The sequence below is a fragment of the Anopheles nili genome, chromosome 3 (assembly GCF_943737925.1).
Source record: "Anopheles nili chromosome 3, idAnoNiliSN_F5_01, whole genome shotgun sequence".
In the NCBI taxonomy this organism is placed as follows: domain Eukaryota; kingdom Metazoa; phylum Arthropoda; class Insecta; order Diptera; family Culicidae; genus Anopheles; species Anopheles nili.
Window position 1 is genome coordinate 42,315,405 of NC_071292.1, and position 21,565 is coordinate 42,336,969.

General features: G+C 40.8%; 3 protein-coding genes across 3 annotated transcripts; all 3 read left to right on the forward strand.

Moving 5' to 3' along the window:
* Positions 1 to 2,111: 2,111 nt before the first annotated feature.
* On the forward strand, positions 2,112 to 10,867 carry LOC128725554 (deformed epidermal autoregulatory factor 1). The gene is made up of 5 exons (XM_053819307.1): positions 2,112 to 2,180; positions 8,923 to 9,607; positions 9,773 to 10,291; positions 10,378 to 10,613; positions 10,697 to 10,867. The coding sequence occupies exons 1-5, from the start codon at positions 2,112 to 2,114 to the stop codon at positions 10,865 to 10,867; spliced, it is 1,680 nt and encodes a 559-aa protein (XP_053675282.1).
* Positions 10,868 to 13,696: 2,829 nt separating this feature from the next.
* On the forward strand, positions 13,697 to 14,480 carry LOC128723357 (mitochondrial pyruvate carrier 2-like). Its single transcript, XM_053817088.1, has 3 exons — positions 13,697 to 13,847; positions 13,941 to 13,981; positions 14,063 to 14,480. Exons 1-3 carry the CDS (start codon positions 13,763 to 13,765, stop codon positions 14,306 to 14,308), a joined length of 372 nt encoding a protein of 123 aa, XP_053673063.1. The 5' UTR covers positions 13,697 to 13,762; the 3' UTR covers positions 14,309 to 14,480.
* Positions 14,481 to 17,346: 2,866 nt separating this feature from the next.
* Positions 17,347 to 17,766, forward strand: LOC128725288 (helix-loop-helix protein 15). Its single transcript, XM_053819020.1, has one exon. The coding sequence runs from the start codon at positions 17,347 to 17,349 to the stop codon at positions 17,764 to 17,766; it is 420 nt and encodes a 139-aa protein (XP_053674995.1).
* The last annotated feature ends 3,799 nt before the right edge of the window (positions 17,767 to 21,565 follow it).

Below are 21,565 nucleotides of genomic sequence, written 5' to 3' on the forward strand. Positions count from 1 at the left end.
CGCTTTGTGTTTTAAAATTTTTTATTAGGGTGCGTATAAACAAAACAAGATCACTCTCGATATACAAATTGTAGCGACGCTCATATATTGTCGACGAAGGGAGACAAGAAATTTTATGGTTTTATGTTTTTGTTGTTAACGTCATTTACACAATGAATATATTATTTGGTCATTATGTATCGGTTTTCATTAATTTTTGCTGAGCAATTCACTTGAACACATCATAATGTTGGAAATGAATGTTTAATAGTTTAGTTAAAAATATTCAACAATTTATTTATAAAATAAACACACGTACGTGTAGAAAATTGTTCAGATAAGAGATGATGAAAAGGAATAAGCGCGCACATCTCTAACGCAGATCGTCCCGAAGTGCGAAACAGAGAAAAGAGAGAGCCTCACTTCAAAAGAGAGCGCAGATGATCGTTTCTCTCGTTCAGCCAAACGGGCAACCGAAGAAGCAAAAAGAACAAGAAGACACGCTCTTCGTCGTAATCTGTGGTGGCCGAGTTACATTTGGCGATTTGTTTCTTCTCCCTGTCCGAACGACACGCCGCTGATAAAACGGGGTGCAATAGAGAAAGAAAGAAAACCTGCCTCGAGCGGCAAATAACAACGCCAAATTTCGTCCGCCAGCGATTGTGTTTGGAGGATTCACGCACCGCAAGATAGAAAAAATTCTACCAGCAGGCAACAATGTGGAACGAGAGAGCGAATTCGTCGTAGGCGGAGGAGTGTGTGTGCAGGAGTGTGAAAAGTCGCAACAAACAGAAGCAACGCAAGGCTTGCTTTGACGGTTGTGTAGCAGCAAAGGAAATGTCAAAAAAGACGCCCCGCGCGCTTTCTTCTCACTCGACGACGTTAGTGTTTGCGTGTGGTTCGTCTTTTGTTTGCTGCGGTGCGCGCATTGTCCCTCAAGTGGCAGGAAATCGGCGAACTGTAGAACGTTGAACGCCGCTGCGGCAGCCGTCCTTGCGAACGAGTTCCGGATGTGGTGAAAAATCCTGTGCGTGTGTCCCGGATCTGTTCGACTGTGCGCGGTGGTGTGTTTTACGCGTCGCAACTACGAAAGCAAGTTTACCTTTTTTCGGTCGCGGACTGTAGCGGCCACACCGATGAACAACGCGGCTGTGCGGTTGTGAAGCGACCGTGGCTGGCCCAGCCCGTCGAGAGCCTACACACGTCGAGCCTGTGTGTTTTTTCTAGCGCACGATTGTCCACGCGCCATCGTCGGGAAAGCGAAAGCGCCACCCGAGAAGCACACACGCACGGCGGGTGGATCGGGAAAACCAGAAAAACCGAATTTACGTGTGTTGAAAATATCGCGCGCGCGTTCGCTCGGCCGTTCCTTCGGCGTCGTTGGCATTCGTCGAAACGCGCGAATATCGGTCGTCGGTTGGTTGGTCGATTCGGATGGTGTCGCGCTTCTCTGCCAGCAAAACAACACATCGCACAGGCACGCGACCTCCCTAAACCACACCGAATCTATCCGCCCTTCCTTCACCTCACAGCCCCACCCCCCCGCCCCTCCCCTCACAGGCTCCAACACCCCCACGCTGCAGCTGCGCCCTTCAGTACAGTCGACCCTTGTTCTCGCATCGCGTGTGCACAGGATTCCTTTCGCTACGCATACACATACGCACGCGCGCCCCACAGTGCCCAAGAAGGCACAATCCGCTAGGCGGCAGTAGCAGTAGCACCACCAGCAGCAGTTAGCAGACAGGCGCACAGAGAAACTCCAACATATATATATATATTTCCCGTCGTCGGTGTCGCGTTGTCGTGTGCCTGCCGGAAGGACCAAACCGAGGGAAGGAAAGTTGAGCTCGAAGGAAAATATATCCGTGTCCGCGCGTCCCTGGCACCGCTCGGGTAACTGTGTCCGGTGCACACATTGCGAATCGCACCATTCGGCCGAAAGCTGCTTCGAGGCTTTCCCGAGGTTGTGCCCGTCATCGTCGCCCCGTAATCGTCCGACAATCGTAGACAGCCCCGAACGGACCGGGTATCCTTCGCAGTTTTCCGTCCTTGCTGTAACGACTAGTGGTGGTAACTCTCGTTAAAACCCACCAGCCGGTAGCTGCGCTTCCCCAACCTACGCCTAGACTTCGATGGATTCGGAGATTCCGGACCTTTCGGACGAAGCCGAGGAACACGTCAAGCTAGAGAACGGTGATGAGGTAAGGTGTCACATCATACACACGCCACACACACATACAGCAGTGCCCGATGCCGCCCTTTTATGCATCCGGATGTGCATATCAGTTTCAACCGGCCATTGTTCATTTGGTGATATGAAGAAAAAAGTCGATAAATCCCCAATGCTTTTGGTGCGGTTCCATCGAAGGAGGCGCTTTGACGTGTTTTGGCTTTTTGACAGTTGTGCTGTGCCAGTTGTTTTTCACTGTGCCAAGTTTGTTGTGGAACTTTGACATCCTGCTGCTGCGGAGCCCTGCTTGCGTGTGCTTTGCGTAATTTCGGGTTTGTGTCGAATGTTAAAACAAAATACCAACCAACGCACGGGTTTTTGTTTTCATGTTCATAAATGCTGCTCGTGATGCTGCCACTGGACAGAGGAGTGTTGGATCTCGCCTCGCGGGGTCGTGCCTTTCATTCCCGCCAGTCCCGAGCGATTGCTTGACAACAGAGAAACAATAACAAAAGCAGATATGAAAAAAAAACCGACCGAGCATGCTGCCCGATCGGAGGCGAGATCGATCGGACACGGAGAGAAAAACAGCTCGTCCGAATATATCGGTCAAATCTCGGCAGCGAGCAACGCGAAAGGCGAACGAACGCGTGTCATCGGTGGACCGTGTGTCCCCGAACGGGAACTTCCCAGCTACGCACACATTCAAACCAAACCTGCCCACCCGTCCGGTGGGTCGTCGGTGGGTGGCCACACGCAGTCAGTCCTCCCGACCGACCGACCGACCGACCGACCGACCGACACATCATCACCATCACCTTCATCAGCATCGTCATCATCGATGTCGAATCGTCTTCGCGATCATCGTGCGCCCGTCGTTTTCCTATCGCGGCCGCCGCATACACCGGAGGGCTGATTTTTTGGGAGTAAAGCGTCAACATTTCGCTGGAGCCCGGCAGCAGGACTGGTTGCACAGCACACCGCGGTTAATCGTTTGCCGAGTCTCGAGACACGAGAACGGAACCGAAGAAATACGTGTTCGCTCTAGAGAACAGCCAGTCAGTCAGTCCCCCTTTTATAGACCTAGTTTGGGGAAGGTTGCCGTTGGCGAACGGAGAGAAGTTTTATCTCGCTTCGGACGGTAACGGAGCTTGGCGGCCCGTGACGTAAGCACGCGTTGGTTGTACAGAGAAAAGACATAGCCAACAGCCCCAGGGAGACAGGGTGAGATAGCTGCGCGAAATGAGCGAGAAAAAAAACCTCCATCCCACAAAACGAAGCGCTTACATTCGCTTGTCAAAAAGCGGTCTTTTTACTTAAAACGGGGCGGGCAGCTCCGTTTTTTTGTTGTTGCTCCTGTTTGCAGTTGACCCAAAACAAGTCTCCCAAATGGTGCAGCCTTTTGCGCAAGGACTTTATTTTTTTTCTTCTTCCATTTGTACCAAAAAGCGCCACCGTTTGCTGCAGAAAGATGCTGCCGTGGAGCGAAGCGTTAACAATTTGTGTGTGAAAGCAAAACACACCATCCAGGTGTGGCCACCAGGCAGGCGGTGGAGCACATGCACATGTATTTGTTCCCGTGGCAGTTCGTGGCGCTTGTCGTGTGTGTTGGGACGGCTGGAAAAAGCGTGCGTGTGCGCATACGACAGCCATATTTTATGCTGCGTAGCTGCAGAAACATTTCCTCCTGCTATGAGGGGCGAATTATCACGCGACTAGACATCATTTTAATTTACGCCATTTGTCACAAACACACACACACACACGCCGTAAATGGGAAAGAGGGTTAGATATTTGCCCTTTAAACTCGAGACACGGGTGTTTCGGTGGGTTTTAATAAGGTGACGGACGTTCCAAAAGCATTCTCGTGTAGGTGTTCGACCACCGTACGTTAGAGCACTAAATAGTCTCGATGCTCGGTGATTAAAAGTATGGATCGAATGGTATTAATTCCCAATCCAACACCTTCATGGGGGGGCAATCTGCCGGCCATCACACACCCACATACACACACAGCAGCAACGATGTTACTGTATGATGTAGGCCTCTGACCGTGTTCCTTCACCGGAATCGGAACCAGTGTCAGGACATTCGCTCCAACAACGTAGAATGAATCCTTGCAGCACACCACACCGTGTAGAATGCTGTCAATTCGATGGCTTGGCTTCACTACAACAGCTGCTGCTGCTGCTCCACCATCGAGAGCTTCAGACTAGCCGCGGACAATACAGACACGTTACGGTCACGGAGTTGGAGCTCCTCGGGTTCTAAATGGTTCGACGTTCGGTTGATACTTTTCTTATTTTTTTTTTGTTTTTGGATGCCGTTGTCTCGCGCTCCGGCTCTGTCTGGTCCCAGGACGTTTGCGTGAAAAACGCCGTAACACCGCGGTTCCTGTTGTACATCCGTACTGGTGGGCTTGCCGTTCGGAAATGGTCGTGTACGGTTGTGGGATCGGATCGGGGTCGGTCGGATTTTGCTTTCTGCCCACGTTCGTTCCGCGTCCGCCCGTTTTCGGGCGCCCGATGGGTGGGTTTGTTTACGTTGTTTCTTTCTTTTCCTCCGTCTTTGTGGCGATGCGTCTGCCGCCTGTGTGTTGCTCCCGACGTGGCCAACAACTCCAAGCTGGACGCGTTTATGACCTAAACCGACCGGTCCCCGTCACAAAACCGACCGACCGACCGACCGACCGCCACCGCGTTTGACAGCAGCAACGATGTGTTGGGGCCGGTCCGAAAATCGGCCTCACTCTTAAACGCGGGGAGTAAAACGATCCACCGCGGTGCGTTCGCGTTTTGACCGGCTATCGGCTTTGACGGTATGTGGCGTGGCGTCCCAGCTTCGTCAGCTTTTTTGCCCAACCGTGCCCCATGTGGTCGTTCGGCTTTCAAGATGATGTTTGGCAACACGACGGTCGGTGTGGTGTCGGTGTCTCCAGCTGATCGCACGAAGAACGCAAACGTTCCGATGTTCGTGCCAGCGTTCGTTGCTCTTCCATCTTGCACACTATCGTACGAACTTGGCTCCCCAACGCATGGAGTAACGGACAACGCAACGCAACGCGCACATGGCTCGCGTCATTCGCGCCACCAAATATAAGTGCACACCGCTTTACGATGAATGCGTAAGTGTGATCTTTCCTTTGGGGGATGTTGATGATGCGACGGGACGACCGTCTCACTGTGTTTGGTCACGAGAGCGCGAAAGGTCGGCCTCTCGAGGTTTAGTTCCTTGCCCGAGTTGCAGCGGACGGTGAAAGAAGAAAGTGGAGCAAAATTTGCACCGCAAGGACACCCTTTGCCGTGAAGGAGAACCGATCGCTAGCTTTCGATTACTATTTTCAAGACGAGAACAATGGGTGAATGTGGCCCCAAAATCCTAGCGATAGCTGCTCGCTTTTCTCGTTTCTTTTTTAAATCTTGTTCTCGATAGTGAAACCGACCGGTACGAGCGGGCGTACCTGTTCATCATCAGCAGCAGCAGCCACCGGTCTATTTTTCCTCTTCTCGCGCCCTTTTTGTTGGTGCTGACGCGCAAACAAGAGAGGGGGGATTTACTTTCACTTCCGAGCACGTCTGCATATCCTCCCGATGGGGGAAAGGGCTGCCGACATTCTTCTGCCGATTTGTAACGCCGTTCGGGGCACACTCGGTGGCATCGATGTTCGGTTCAACGATTCGATTACGATTGAAATAGATAAAAGGTGGTTCGCATTGGTTTGAACGTCATTCCTTAGTTGTCTCACTAGCTTAGCTACGGTGCACCGATGTTAGCCTGTCGATTGGGATCAGTTCTACGGTTCTCTCAATCGTACCGCCGTTTAGAGCTGACTAAACTAAATTGTTTAGAACTGGCTGAGAGAAAGCATTTTGCTCCTGGACATAGACGAATGTTAGCTATACCCCTGTTAACGCCTTCACAGTTTTGCCCGAACAGTGAGTGTGCATCTACTGATTTGCCCGAGCAGTGCACAGTGGGCACTCCGATACAAATACCGGGATAAAAGTCTAGCGGAATTATTTACTGAAAAATTTGATTGAAACGTACAACTTGGTATATGATCAGTTATTCGTAATTCATGCTCTTTTGCATATTAAAAATCCTCAAAAAAGTTTTTTCATGTATTCTAACGCCTGTATGTATGCAATTGCCAAAATATCTCTTGTTGGACAAGGTATTTATATCCGATTCAGCTTATTGACCGGGGTTATAACCATTGCTAATTTTATGTTACATACAAAAATGACGCTGATATTACAAAGATGTATATTTTGTTTCTTTACTTTCAAATGCTTATCACGTGAGAACGAACTCAAATAAGGGCCCGAATAATAAAAACATTTCTCATGATCGTTAGGCGTAGCAAAAATATATAGAGAGTATTTGTTATACAAGCCAACAACTCATAACATAAGCCAGCAGTCAAAATGTAAAAAAAAATTATTGCTGGTTTCATTCAATTACACATTCATTTCAAGTAGAGTAGGTAAATTTGTCTCAATTTTCTGATCTGATTGCAAAATTCTTTCTTTTGCCTCTATTCCAAACACGATTACCGTTAAGTTCAAAAAGTTGATGCTTTGACAAGAGATTTGAAGGAAAAATTGGTGAAAATTGGGGATGGAAAACCTTCATGGTGCATAAAATCCCTACTTGATCTATCAAAACACACTCTTGTGTTGTCTTACTAGTGTTGTTTTTCAATAAACTTTGTCAAAAAGGTCCACATTCAAAGTAATTTTGCTTAAATTACCGTCAGAAGTTTTATTCCTTATGTCTCACCAAAATCTCACAAACGGTTGGTTGTATCGTGGCTCACAAGAAAATGATTATCTTGTGCTGTGGCACAAAGTGGCAGAAGATTTTGTATTGAAATGAAAGATAAGCTGTTGTACCTACAACCTGTATGATGTTTTAGCTTGAAGACTTTTGAAGCTTTATAAAAAAATCGTCTTTTATAAAGAAAAACATGATTCTACATGGTTTTTTTTTCATATTTTAACAATTTTTGGATGATGTAACTCTCTAAAAAATTTCAATTTTTGGATGATGTAACTCTTTAAAAAATTGAAAATATTCAATTTTATAACAATAAGATAATCTTTTCAAAATGATAAATAATTTTATTTTAGTATGCTTAGTTTAAGAGAAAAAACTATTAAAGATAGCATAAAAAAATTGAAAGTTTTCAATTTTTTTTCTCACATTTTGACTTTGACAGGCTGTTACTCTGAGAATAGAGGACTTAGGCCCACAATATTTTAATGTTGACTAAGTTTAACCCTCTATTTTAAGAAAATAATCAAAATTTTTCAAAAATCTTAAATTTTTTTTTTATTTTTATCCCGGCAATTTCCCAACGTGCAGTGCTCGGGCAGTTTTGGTTTTTCTTTATTCCTCCTCATTTGTCTTGAGCGCTGTTATTTTTTCAATTTTTTTAATTTTTCTTTGTTATTTGTTGAATTTTTTACTTTTTTAGTTAAATTGTAATAAATTTATAAATTTTTACAATTTTAACAATTAACATTTTTTTTGCTTTAAATCAGCAAAATACAACACAAACTTTTAATTTTATGAATTTTAGAGCACGTTTTTTCCAAAACACAAATAAAAAAGGGTGACAATTTTTTGACCCGTTTTTCTAAAATCAAAAGACAGTGAAGGGGTTAATTTATCGTGAATTAACTTTTCTACCTTATGGTACGGTTCCTGTGTTTTAAATAATTTGTCTAAAGATTGCATCTTTGATAGCCGAAAGCTTTTGTGTGTAGGATAAACACACGTCCAAACACCGGTTCAAAAAATTAACAAATTAAATGCATGAATAAATTCAAATTTATTTAAAATGAAGAAAAATCTATACTTATGGGTATCCAAGTAATAAGATGTATTTGGTAGTCGCTAATCAGCCTGAATATTTATTATCTACTCGCAATAATTAATATTTCTGAATCATTAGCCAATAAATTAAAATCATTATCAATTTTACAATTGTCCCAAAAAATAGGGTGTTTTAGTCTCTACAGTATGCTGTAGTTCTACTAACAATACTAAACACAATACAATAAAACTAACAATACTAAAAAACTTGTATCAGATGTTTGATTTAATTTGCATCTACTAGCAAGCTTCGGACTTGCATAAATCTTTTGATTCGATTAAAAGTAAGATTTTAAAACATTCTTTGCTAATGTATGAGCTAATGATAATAATGCGAACATTTTTTTTTCGGTAATGCCATTCGCTGATTGCATTTTTTTAAGTATTCATAATAGACAATACTTCTAAAGAATATTTTTTACTTTTTATTTGTAACGTTATTCTTATTACGGTTTTTTCATTATAGTCGATCTCTTTATAGTTTAGCCCACATGTTTCATTTCGTTTCTTGAGTTGCCGACTGGCAAGTAATTGTCATGGAGAGCTGATCATGCTAGCATCTGGTATATTATATATAAGCTGTACAGGAAGGATTTCTGGCGAGTTTTAAACCCTACCAGCACACGCGCAGCATCATGCAGTAAACACGTGGTTGGTTCAGTGAAATTTTTGAACCAATTTGAATATTGACAGCAATGAGACGGCTGAATAACTATTTCAATTTGAAGAAAAAACAGAAAATGTATGCCTCCGATTGATGAAATCGAGTCCTTAGTGTTTCTACATCACATGAGGATTTATTCCTTTCTCAGAGAGAATCAAGAAGACGATGAAAAACATAACACGGAATATAATCATTAATTTGTTTTTTTTGCTGTTGCTACTCCTTCTAGGTTGCTTTACCTCCAAGAACAAGGCTTGTGACCACATCGGACGTGCAAACGGGCAATACGGTGGTGCAGGTGCCAGTATCTCTCCCGGTCGGTACATTAATTGGAGGTGCCACATTCAATGTGCTCACCTCAGATCAAATACAGCACTTCAAGCCGATGATTTGCGTGGACAACAACGGATTCGTTTCGAGCAGCACCGTCGTCAGTGAGCTGGGAGGAGAACTAAAGCCCCACACGCATATCGTTATCCAGCAGCAGAGTGCCTCCGATGCAAACACCCAACAGGACGACTCAGTGCTAGTGGAAGGTGGCCAATCGCAAAACAGCTCCCAGCAAAGCTCTCAACAAGGTTCCACCCAGGAGTATCGGATCGAAAGCAATAGCGTTTTGGCGAATCAAATGGCCAACCTGGAGGTGCTGCAGGTTCGCTGCAAAACCACGACGGGCGAACTGTTCAAGAGCCGGTTGGGCTCGGGAGGACGGGGGAAGTGCATCAAGCACAAAGACGGTTGGTACACCCCGAGTGAGTTCGAGAACATTTGTGGCCGAGGATCGAGTAAAGACTGGAAACGATCGATAAGGTACGGCGGGCGAAGCTTGCAGACGCTCATCGATGAGGGCATTTTGACACCGCACGCAACCAGCTGTACCTGTTCGGCCTGCTGTGACGATGAGTCAGGCGAAAGTGAGTATCCGCTTCCGGTGGTATGAGATCCTTTGACGTTTTTGCTGCATGCCATGTTGAACATGCAGCTTTGATCAAACAGGATAAATGGAGGAAGAGATCGCACCAGGATCACAAATTATGGAATGTAACAGTGAAATAAATATTAATTCTTCTCCTTTCCAGCTGCAACCGGCCCAGTGCGTCTGTTCACACCCTATAAGCGCCGTCGGCGAAACCAAAGCGATCCTGAACCACCCCAACTGGAGAAGAAAAAACGGATCATTGTGAGCAGCGGCACGAGTACAACTGTGATCGGTGGTTCGCCCAACTCGTCTGCAACCGTCGTCAACAACGCGACCAGCAACCACACCAACAATGCCATCATCAGCAATAATAGCAATAATGCCGCGGGGACGACCGTCACCAGTGTGGTTAATTCCGCGCTCGCCAACCAGCAGCAAGTTGCGGTTCAGGCGGCACAAGTGCATGCAGCAACACGGCAGCAGCTGGGGACGACGACGATTAATGCAACGCCGATTATTACCAACAACACGAGCACCACCACGACCACCACAACCGTTAAGGTTGTTCAGCAGGAGCAGGATCTGCAGAACGAGTTGGCCATTGCGAAAGAGGAACCGTGGCAGTCATTAACGGATGGTATTGACGCAACGACGGAGTTCGTGGACCAACAGACACAGCGTAAGTTGATCCTTTTCGCAAAAGGCTTTTTACCCACTTGATTTACGAGGTTTTTACCTTGTCGTCTCTCTTTTTTTTTTTGATAGTTCTAGCCGATGCCAATTTGCCGTTTGAAAAAATGAAATCGCTTTGCACGCAAATTTCGAAATATATGCAAGACCTGCGCAAGTGCATTACCGAAACGCAAGACCTCCACAATCGTCAGATCGATTGCATGCAGCGGGAACGGGACGCAGCAATACTGACCGTGACGCAGCTCGAGCAGGAGCAGAACATTAACAGTAATTGCATTCCGCCGGGATCCATCCACGCCAACAAGAAGGTACGTACGGTCGCTCGATACGGCAACAGGGATTCATTTTATTTCCGAATCATGCTAACGATCTGCCCTTTGGACACTCTTAGTGCGCCAACTGCAACCGGGAAGCCCTGGCCGAGTGCTCGCTGTGCCGAAGGACGCCATACTGCTCCACGTTTTGTCAACGTAAAGACTGGATTACGCATCAGAACGAGTGCGTAAGGAGCACCCAGGAAGCCACACATCAGATTATGCTAATAGTGGACGAAACGCAATAGCCTTTAATGTTCTAATCGGACCCATCCCGGTAGGGAAAAGCCAGATCAATAGGCACCAACATGCTGTTCGATCGTACGGCTGGGCTCCGATGATGAACATTAGAGGCTACTCCACCAACTTACCAATCCGTGCATAGCTTTGACGCTGTGCTGGATAGTTTCCTAAACTAGCAAAATATTTATCATTTGGATGGGAAACTATCCAACGCGGCGGTACGAATCACAAGAGCTGTAACATGGTCTAATTCAGGTCTGTTCCCGTCTCGTCCGATAGGTTAATTGTGTGTGTGTTTTTTTTTGTCATGGATATTTGTATGCTGACTTATATTTTTCCTGTTTTCACACAAACACAACACTCACACAATTGCTAATTGTATTCTAAGCTAGCAGCATTCGAATTCAGATGAGCATCAAAGACTTTCACATACGTTCATTCGCTTTAGGACAAAGGGGGGCAAAATATTATCACCACGCGTTCTGTCGGTTCGCTAATATTATTGCATCCTGATGACTTTTCCCGTTCGGAATCAAAGCATCTCTCACCTTGAACTGCATGATATTTGCAAATATTGTACAGGACATATTTTTATTGCTATTTGTAATATTATTATATATTATATATTTTGTTATTGTGGTTAAATTCGAGAAATGATGAGGATTTAATTCACTATTAGAAAACGTCCTTTATTGGTAATAACACGTGGAAAATACGTACAAGTATGTTTTTGTTTGTTTGATTTTTAGCCTTATCTCCACGATAAGCTACGCTTTGGTCACAGTGTAATAACATGCAAGTAGTCATTTAAGCGTAGACCACGAGGTACTTCCGATTTAAAGTAAATTGTGTCGATTTTATAGGGGCAGCAGATATTTTAGGCGTGATTTAAAAATAAGTTTAATCGAAAGAGAAAAGTTGTAGAGATTAGGTGGCATAGACCACGTAACGGATCGATGCAATTCAATTAAAGTTCCCTTGACGTGTGCATAGGAAGATTGAACTAAGTTGACTTTTATCGTCAATATAGCCCGTAATTCATCCGTTCGATAACCTAGGTGTAAAGACGAAGGACATAGAAAGACTGCATAGTAGAAAGAAAGAAAATGGTTTTGAAAAAATGAACAAGGTTATATAAAATATTCTCCGTTTGTTTCTTTTTTGTTGTGTTAATTGTTTAAAAGTTTTGTCTTTTTTTCATTTATTCTTCTGAAATTCGTTGCGCAATTATTATTTGTCATGTTTCTATTTCATTTGTGTTTCTTTGAACTATTTCAGATTTGTTTTTTTTTTGTTCAGGCTCGTCATTATGAGTAAAATTACGCAGTAACGAGCATAACGTATTTACCGTGTGTACCGCATTCGCAATTTTTTGCTAAAATTTCGTCAACAATATTGTAAAGGGAGAGTTGTCTTCTTCAAAGTACATGTGCAATTTTTCTTGCTTAAATGTAGCGTGTATAAAATTTGCAGCATGGTTCATGTGCGAGGTTTAAATGTGGAATTATTAAAAACGATAATAGATCGCTGTTTTCTTCTGGGCCGTTTGCTATTTTTCTCAACTGGTTGATCGCACGCACGCACTATCAAAATATCAGTGCAAAAAGAAAACTGTTGGCAGCTGGTAGGATTTATGGAAGGGATATTTGAAAAAAAAAACCGGAAAATTTATGACTCCAACACAGTACATAAGTTGTTGCTCATACTATCATCGTGTCCATACCAAAATAGCATTCTATTCTTACCTACTACTCATGAACCAATACTTCTCGGGTATCAAGTAAATGAAAATATGGCATGTCGAGTTAAATGTAAGATTAAATTAAGTATCGACGACACATTTTGCATGTATGGTAGCTGTGTTTGGTTCTTCAAAGTGTTTATCAATTATCATTTTGGAGCTGTAGCAGTGAATTAGTCAATAGTGCTAGAGACCAAATTAAGATACATATTTTATGTGAATGATTGAGAGGGAACACACAAGAATGTGCACAATGCAAATACATGCTAATGACATTCTTCAGCAATTGAATAGAATATTCCATTTATTTGGTTTCAAAATCAAAATACTACCTATAATTACGCGTTTGAAGTAAAATTTCGTAGATCATTCTTTATATAACTGATCATTGAAATCGCAACCATGGATTTTACAAAACACAGCAACACATTAGCAAGAATAAAAGCTAGGAAATGAAGAACCATGATCATTCAATGTCAATGTAAAATATTTGAGCATAGTGTGAAACCAAATTGTACTTTAGCAAAAATACAGGTACCAGACTCATCTGTAATAAACGGAAAACTAACATTAATGAAGGCAAATATAAAAAAATACATTGAACTTGACTTTCTATCATCTATTTTTATTCCATTCCGTTTATTTCGTTACGAATTACCTTACCAATCTAGTTAAAATTGCAACATGGGATTCGCGATGAAGCTATTCTGCGATTTTCCGTATTTAAATGTATATATTTGATAAGTAACTGTTGATTTGGAAAATTAAACTGAAACGATGCAATACGTTTCTGACAACCACTGTATTGAGCTACAGCTCGATGGTGAGCTAACTGTAAAAATTTGCTCATTATTAAACCCCAGTGATAAGGCAGTTTTATGTAATAGACTATGATATATTTACTAAAACTAATTTTTACATTCAACAAATGAAATATTACTAATTTTTGCATTAGGTATGCTTAAAACTCTATGTACATCATGAAAAGGGATACGTTTGTCCTTCCAGTATGCAGTATTTCACCCGGAGCTGTAAACTCAATGTACAGTTGTTTTGATGTATCATATGTTTTGGGGTGGTGTTGATGATTATTTTTAGTTCTTTTTGCGGCTGATACAAACGCTGTTAATTTCCTAAACTACCTCGAATATCCTTTAACATGTCGAAGATATACCATGGTGTCGTGAATGTGGCCGACAAATTTGTGCCCAATGCTTTAAGACCCCTGTGGAATCATGCTGCTGGTAAGCCGAATTGCATATTCCCGATGATGTTTATGTAACACTGTGCTGGTTGTGTTGTTGTTCAGTAATGGTAAATAAACCGTTCTCTTGCAGGTCCCAAAACTGTGTTTTTCTGGGCACCCGTCTTCAAATGGGTTCGTTAATGTTTCCTTTCTGCTACAATATCAGAAAATAGCGATGCAATAAGCTGTAATCTATAAAACTTTTGCTTTAAGGGCCTGGTAGTTGCGGGATTGAGTGACCTTCGACGTCCTGCGGATCAGCTGTCAATTTCTCAGGCCGGTTCTCTGGCGGCGACCGGAATCATTTGGTCGCGATATTCGCTGGTGATTATCCCTAAAAACTGGGGATTATTTTCGGTAAATCTGTTCGTTGCCGGGACGCAAATATTGCAGTTGTACCGTGCTTGGGATTTCTCTCGCAAGGCACCGAAGGTAGAGAATACGACGAATAAGGAATAATCGTCGACGTAAGCGAATGATGCATCTGAATTCTCAGCGAATGATCCACAGCAGTGTTTATAAAACATTGCAGATTGACATATTCTTTATGAAACTGTACGGTGCAAATTTGATGTAAATGATGTTAATAGATCGTGTACAGTATAAATAATTGCACAAAATGTATCACAATTGATAATATAAATTGTTCACTCAGTGTTTCATTAGTTATAAATACAGAAAGAAAAATCATTTCAACAACGATTAAACATATAACATGCAGACTAACATTATGTTCTTGAAAGAAATTATGTTAATCTTAAAATATTATGATTTTTCAACAAATCAGCAATGCGATCTGAGGTGCTATGAATGATGCCGACAAGCGTATACAAATTATGAGAATTTGCTCCCAGATTTTGAACTAAACGAAGTGCATACGGATTGGAAAGGATTTTAATGCTACGAATCTTATAACCTATATCATAATATTATAATTCATTTATCAATCGTAATCACCAAGCTTTAACCTAAAATTGCTAGTTTTTTTCAACTAATTTTAAATTAATCGATTAATTCAAAGTTCCTAAAGTTTAAATAGCTGATAACGCTATATGATTTTAAATTCAAGAATTTCAAGCTTTATGCGGTTTGTTTGTTTGTTTTTTGATGTTCTGCTATGTCGAATTTAATGTTTCGTGAATCATGAAAAATCGAAGGAATTCATCAGAACATATTTACTCGTTTTAATAATTATCATTGTGAAGGATTGTTTCTTGTAACCATTATGATGGTTATCGAATTTTTTACATATTTATGAATCAATTTTATTCTTCGATTTCGACATAAATTCGATTCGACGCGTTTTGTAGCTAGACTTGTTAGTAGCGATAAATGTGACCTTTTTTTCTGCTTTAAAAACATGATTATACAAAAATACATCAAAAAGACTTCAGAAATAAGATTATATAAAAATAAACAATACTGCAACATATTTGTAAGCTCTAAGAGAATACAGCATACATATTTTTCACTACAAATGTATATCCTCGCTGCAGTTTTGTTGGAAACATTTATCGATTTTAAATATCACATAGAATAAAACTCTTTCAGATTGGTGTTTATAAATTTTCAAGTGCTGCACCTGCGTGCCACGTAATCGGTACCCAGCTGCAAGAACAATAATATCCGCTAAATTCAACCGGGGGCTTAGAAAGGAGGAGCTACAGTCGTCTGTCAACCAATCGAGGCGCAAGGATGCTGGGTTTTCAAAATGGCCGAGCAGGATGCTGCTTGGCTGGATGCTGTTGCTGGTCGTAGTTTTATGCAGTACAATTTTGCACTCCAATTGAAGCGGACGTTGAACATTGCAAGTGAAACGGTGATACTTTGAGGGAATAGATATTTCCTGGCTTTTAATGGACTCTGATAAACGCATTGCTTAAGAGTTTGGTGTAAAGAGACTGTTTACTTTCCCTATATTTCGAACGAACGAAAAAGAAGTGTATTTCGACGAAGCTGCAGTGCTTAAAAGTAATTATATCTATCATGTGGTTATTGTGAAAATAATAGTTTCAGGTTGAAAATGTAAAGAAAAAACACTTTCAAAATCAAATGTTAGTACTGTAACATAAAACATGCGACCTATAAAAATAAAATGCTGTGTTAAAATCTGTATAATCAAAGTTTATCGTTCGTTCGAGCTTCGAAAAAAATACATTGTTCTACATAGAGACTTCTACGGTTCTCTAAATTTCCCCACGATACTTCAAATGCAAATCACTCTAGTTTTTTTATGCCACTTTTTGCAATTAAATATAATTTAAAGACATACGGCGATATGAGATTTAAATATGCTCATTTTGTTTGATTACCATGTTTTTTAAATATCCTACGCCAACTATCAAGATCAAAAGTTCTAGATAGAAAACTCTTTCTTAAATTATTCTTACGTAATTACAGTATTTTATCGAGTATAGTGCGCATACATGTGTAGCGCGCACCTAAATTTTACAATCAAATTTTTGGGGAAAAAAACTTTTTGAAAAAAAATTATTTACAAAAATCAAACTGAGTAGGTTTGATCTTCATAAAATCCTTTCAATTGTTCATCATCGCTGTCGATCTCATCACGTTTCAGAGCAGCTACATCTTCAAGGTCTGAATCGTCATCTTTGTAGAGATCACTATCTTCTGTTCCATCCAAAGCATTTGAAATTCTCATTTTCTTGAATGACTTCTCAATGACTTCCTTGTTTATGCCACCCGAAGCATCAAGGACCCATTGGCAAACTTGTGATGTTGTAGGCCTGATTGACTTTGATTTGATGTTGGAAACAATAATCGTGGTAAAGAGAAATCAAACCAAAACTATTAACCAGCTTATCTGTCAGTAGGCTGTTTCACCCGGTAAATCTTTTCCTGCACAAAGTTATTCAGCTAATCTCACTTACTGATTTGGTGACTTCCGAATAAAGTGCATAGGTACTATTTTATCAGAATTCTTTTTTATGCGCACTATACTCGATAAAATACGGTAGCTTGTATCGTTGGAATAATTAAAGTCAATAGCAAACAATAATTGGTTAACAGTGTTTGATACATGAGCAACTTTAGTTTTATTTATAAATAATAACGCAAGGAGCATTTGGTTGAAATGACCTTCTATGACCAAAAGAGGTATTGCTGCTAGTGGATGATAGTAACACAAATAGGAGCGGAAGGTATTAAGTAATACAAGCCTATGAGAATGATAACAAAACGACATAAATGCTAAAGCCTAGACATTTTAGAAAAAAGCCCTACCATTTAATGTCAGACAAAAGATTCTTCTAAAACATTCTTTCAAAATTAAAAGCCCCAAAAAACGCTTGTAATAAGGAGAGTGTAACAGTAACGTTTGATGTTTGACAACATTTTCGTAGACGAAAAATGTAAAAAAGAAACAAAATACAAATACCATCTTTGAGCATTTCCCCAAACACCATGCTCGATAGATAACAAGGAAGGACCCCAAACTCATTTCACCTCTCCCGTGGTCTTGGCCATATCCGTTGCAGATGGTCTATCAGTTGAAGGATCCGATGGAGCTTTCCTCCTGTGCGGTGGGTGTCCGTAAGCCACGAACCAAGACACCCCAAATTTGCCCACCCAGCCACGATCACCATCCCGCCGGCCACCAACCGGTGTACGGCAGCACAGGTCCTGTACGACAGCGCAAACAGCAAGACCCAACAATGCAGACAGAATTTTCCAACCTGTCCCGTGAGGAACGACGCCGACGACGGCGTGCCACGCTCAAATACCGCACGGCTCACGCCACACGTGAACGGATTCGCGTCGAAGCCTTCAACGTGGCGTTCTCGGAGCTGAGAAAGCTGCTTCCGACGCTGCCACCAGACAAAAAGCTGTCCAAAATCGAGATCCTCAAGCTGGCCATCTGTTACATCTCGTATCTGAATCACGTGCTGGATGCATGATTTGGCTTTTGTTGTGTTGTTTCTAAGTTTCGCTAAATAAACCGTCAGTCTGTATACAAACTATCGTGCTAAATCGAGGCGTTGTCAACTGGAAAGAAACGCCGTTTGCTTAGTGTCTAGTTCGGAGAACCAGAGCAAAGCATTGCCAAAAGCTGGGTAAAATATAGTAGTGACAATGCTGGGTAAGTTGGAATACACAACATGTGCAAATGCATAGCTCCATGAGGGTATCGGATTCCTGCACTGTTGCGGATTCGGCAAGCTGTGAAATGCCTGTACAATGCCTGTAATGTTAACAGAATCTGCTACTGTTGAGTGGGTGGTTGATTTACTTGAATTTGAACATCAAACCAGTGTGACTGCAGTGAAATATATGTATTTACCATCAATCATATAATGATTCTCATGGAACTAAATTCTTGAAATGCCTAAGCATGATAGCGATGCGAACCCATAGTTGTCACGCTTTTCATATGAGAATGCTCAGAGGCAATCGAGTTTGTTGCTTTGGAATGTTTATAGTATTAATATATACTTATTTTGTGTTTTTTTATCAATTTCATCGTTGTGAAAATTTGCTATCGAACGAATATGTTGCAATAGTAATAATAATGATAATAGAAATGATAAAAAACTAAATAAATATGTAGATGACCTTCACTCAGCTTTACATCTTGTTTTGTCGGTGAGAGATAGTCCATTTGCAGCCGTTCCAGCCAGCACTAGTCCAAGTTGCACTAGGAATTCAACATAAACAAATCCCTTTGGCTCATATTGAACTGAACCTGATGCTCAATGTGCCCAATTTAGCATCAGTCAACAGGACAAAGATAGCAGACAAACAATGAATCTGAAATGGTAAAATTTAAAGGGAAAGCAAACAAAGAAGAAAATCCTTCAAAACGCTGGTTACCATGGATATCATTTTTGATAGCCACCGTCGAACATGATTTTTAAAGTGCTATTTCTACAACATGAAAACTCTTACGTGCAAACCCTTTTGGTAATTATGAAGATTCATCTTTTGAAAAGCCACTAGAAACACCGAACCAGTCATTTTGATCAGTCATTACCATTCAATCGTAATTATTTTTTAGGGTAAAATGATTCAACCGATGTTAATGCATGACTTTTACACATTGAATGGAATAATCTTTCTATTGTATTCCAAAATAAAATATTCATTTAAATATTGGATTAAGTTACGGTCATGGACAACTTTACCGGATCCAGTCATTTTGACTGATATTTTGATCGAATGTTGAACAGCTTGTTTCTGTGTAAAATGCTTAAACAAAGTTATCAGAAATAGACTTACCAACTGCAATATAGAGTTTACTCTTTGATAAAAAAAATTGTATACAGTTTCATCAATTCACAATTGAAACAATTGGAAGCGAATAAGTACGTCGTGGGAGCTTCTAATTATTGGAATAGTTTGTATGAGTACGGAAAAATTCTTTTTATGCCGACCTGACTCACTTTGCATGCATTGTCAAGTTTTCTAAGAAGTTATTGCTTTATCGTTCGCACTTTGAAAATAATTTTGTTCATACTTTATCAGTTGAAGACACGTTGTGTATCTGCTCAGTTGTAGACGACGTTAGCTGCTTCAGTGTCATCGCTGCATTATTTAAAAACAGTTTGTTATTTGAAGAACAGTAGCCATGGAATATTCAAATCTAGTAGACAGCGATTTGCTTCAAGTAGAAGAGAGCAATGCAAACGTGAATATACATTTCAGCATAGACGACAACTCCATCACTGGCGATGATGATACGAATGACTCAAAAGACATTATACCAGTACTAAAACGTCGTGCACGCATAACATCAAGTTCGGACGAAGCTGGAAGTGAATCGAACATAATTCACGAAAAATGTTCCGATGGAACAGTTTAAAAAAACGGTCCTACAAGATATGCAAAACAACACATCATGACGGAAAGTGTAATAAATGCGTTTTCACTTCTCATCGATGATACAATAATTCAACATGTGAAAGATTGTACGGAAGCCGAGGCATTGCGTGTGTTGAAAAAAGAATGAAAGTTACCGAAAGCAAAATTAAAAGCATTTCTGGGAATACTTTATGCACGGAGTGCATACGAAATGAAAAATCTTAAGTTGTCTTACTTATGGAGCCGAGAATGGGGTCCACCATTATTTGCTAACACTATGAGCCAAAAGGAGTTTGAAGAAATATTAAAATATATCCGTTTCGATTACAAAGAAAAAAGATCTGGACGCCTCCTAAATGCCGATAAATTCGCTATGAGATCCATACTTTGGAAAAAGTTTTTTCTGAATAGCCAAAACTGTTTTAAACCTGGGGAAAATGTAACAATTGATGAACAACTATTTAAAACGAAATCAACATGTCGATTCACGCAATACTTGCCAAATAAACCGGCCAAATTTGGCATCAAGTTTTGGTTGGCCTGTGATGTGCAAACAAAATACGTTCTAAATGGGTTTCCATACCTTGGAAAAGACGATAAGAAACCAGACTCTCAACCCCTAGGGAAGTATGTTGTGCTCAGGCTCATAGAGCCTTACACTATGGCAGGATGAAATGTAACTACTGACAATTTTTTTTACAAGCATACCACTTGCGTCAAAATTACTATCCAAACGAACCTCATAACACAAAAAAGGACACCATGCCCCGTTTTTCATCTGTTGAATACAAATCTGACAATATCTCACTCACGGTATATAAAAGTAAACCCAAGAAGAAAGTTATTATTCTAAGCACAAAACATAAATCGGTCGTTGTGGCTAAAAAAGGAGAATATTTTTAACTGAATCCATCGAATATTACAATAACACGAAATGTGGTGAAGATATTGCCAATCAGATGGCCAAAAAATACTCTGTAAAATATGCCTCTAGGCGATGGCCACTTCATGTATTTTTTAACATTCTGGATTTTGCTGGAATAAATGCATGGATACTGTACAAAGTAACAACAGGAATCCACGCAAGAGAAATTCTTATTTTATCTAGCAAAAGATCTTACAGAGGAGTGGATAGAAACAAAAACTGAGAAAGCTCCAAAAAGCATCTCTCGAAAAGAAAAACTTTAAAAACAATTTCTGAAGCGAACGATCAAATTCTTACAAGAAAATGGTGTCAAGTTGGATATTGTAACAACAATAAAACAAAAGAAACCATGTGTTACGTGTGTAAAAAGTATGTATGCGGCAAATGCGGTACAAATAAGGGCTACATTTGTAAAAAAAAACGTTTTGCTAATGAATGTATGTGAGTTTTAGTTAAGTTTTTGTTGAATGATGTGAACTAAAAAAAACTGAAATCGTTAAAAGAAATGATGAAGCAACTAATAAAAACAAACTTTGAATGTGAAACGCTACAAACTACTTTTTTTTGTTGTTATTTTACCTAACAAGTAAATTGCAATGTAAATTAGGTTAAAAAATAGTTTCTTTTGTAGTATTAGCAACAACCAATCAATAGTTCATTAATCAAAACCTAAAACCTCAAATTTATATGCAAATAATAATCAGATCTTAAAAAATGTTTGCTTTTGAACAACCAGTCATTTTGACTGGACGCGGTGGAGTTGCCTTGGTTGAAAACGTGGTAGTTCTTGCGTTTAATAGATTTTATAGGCATATTTGTAGAATCTATTTTCTTATTGAGTGGGCCACACGGGAGAATGAGAGTCTTTCTCTTTCGCAATCAGTTACGAGCTCCTATTATGTGAGTGAGACGGATGTAGTTGCAGTGTGAGAAAAAAGGGGGTAGCCGTTGTTTTGAAGAAAAACGATTTAATG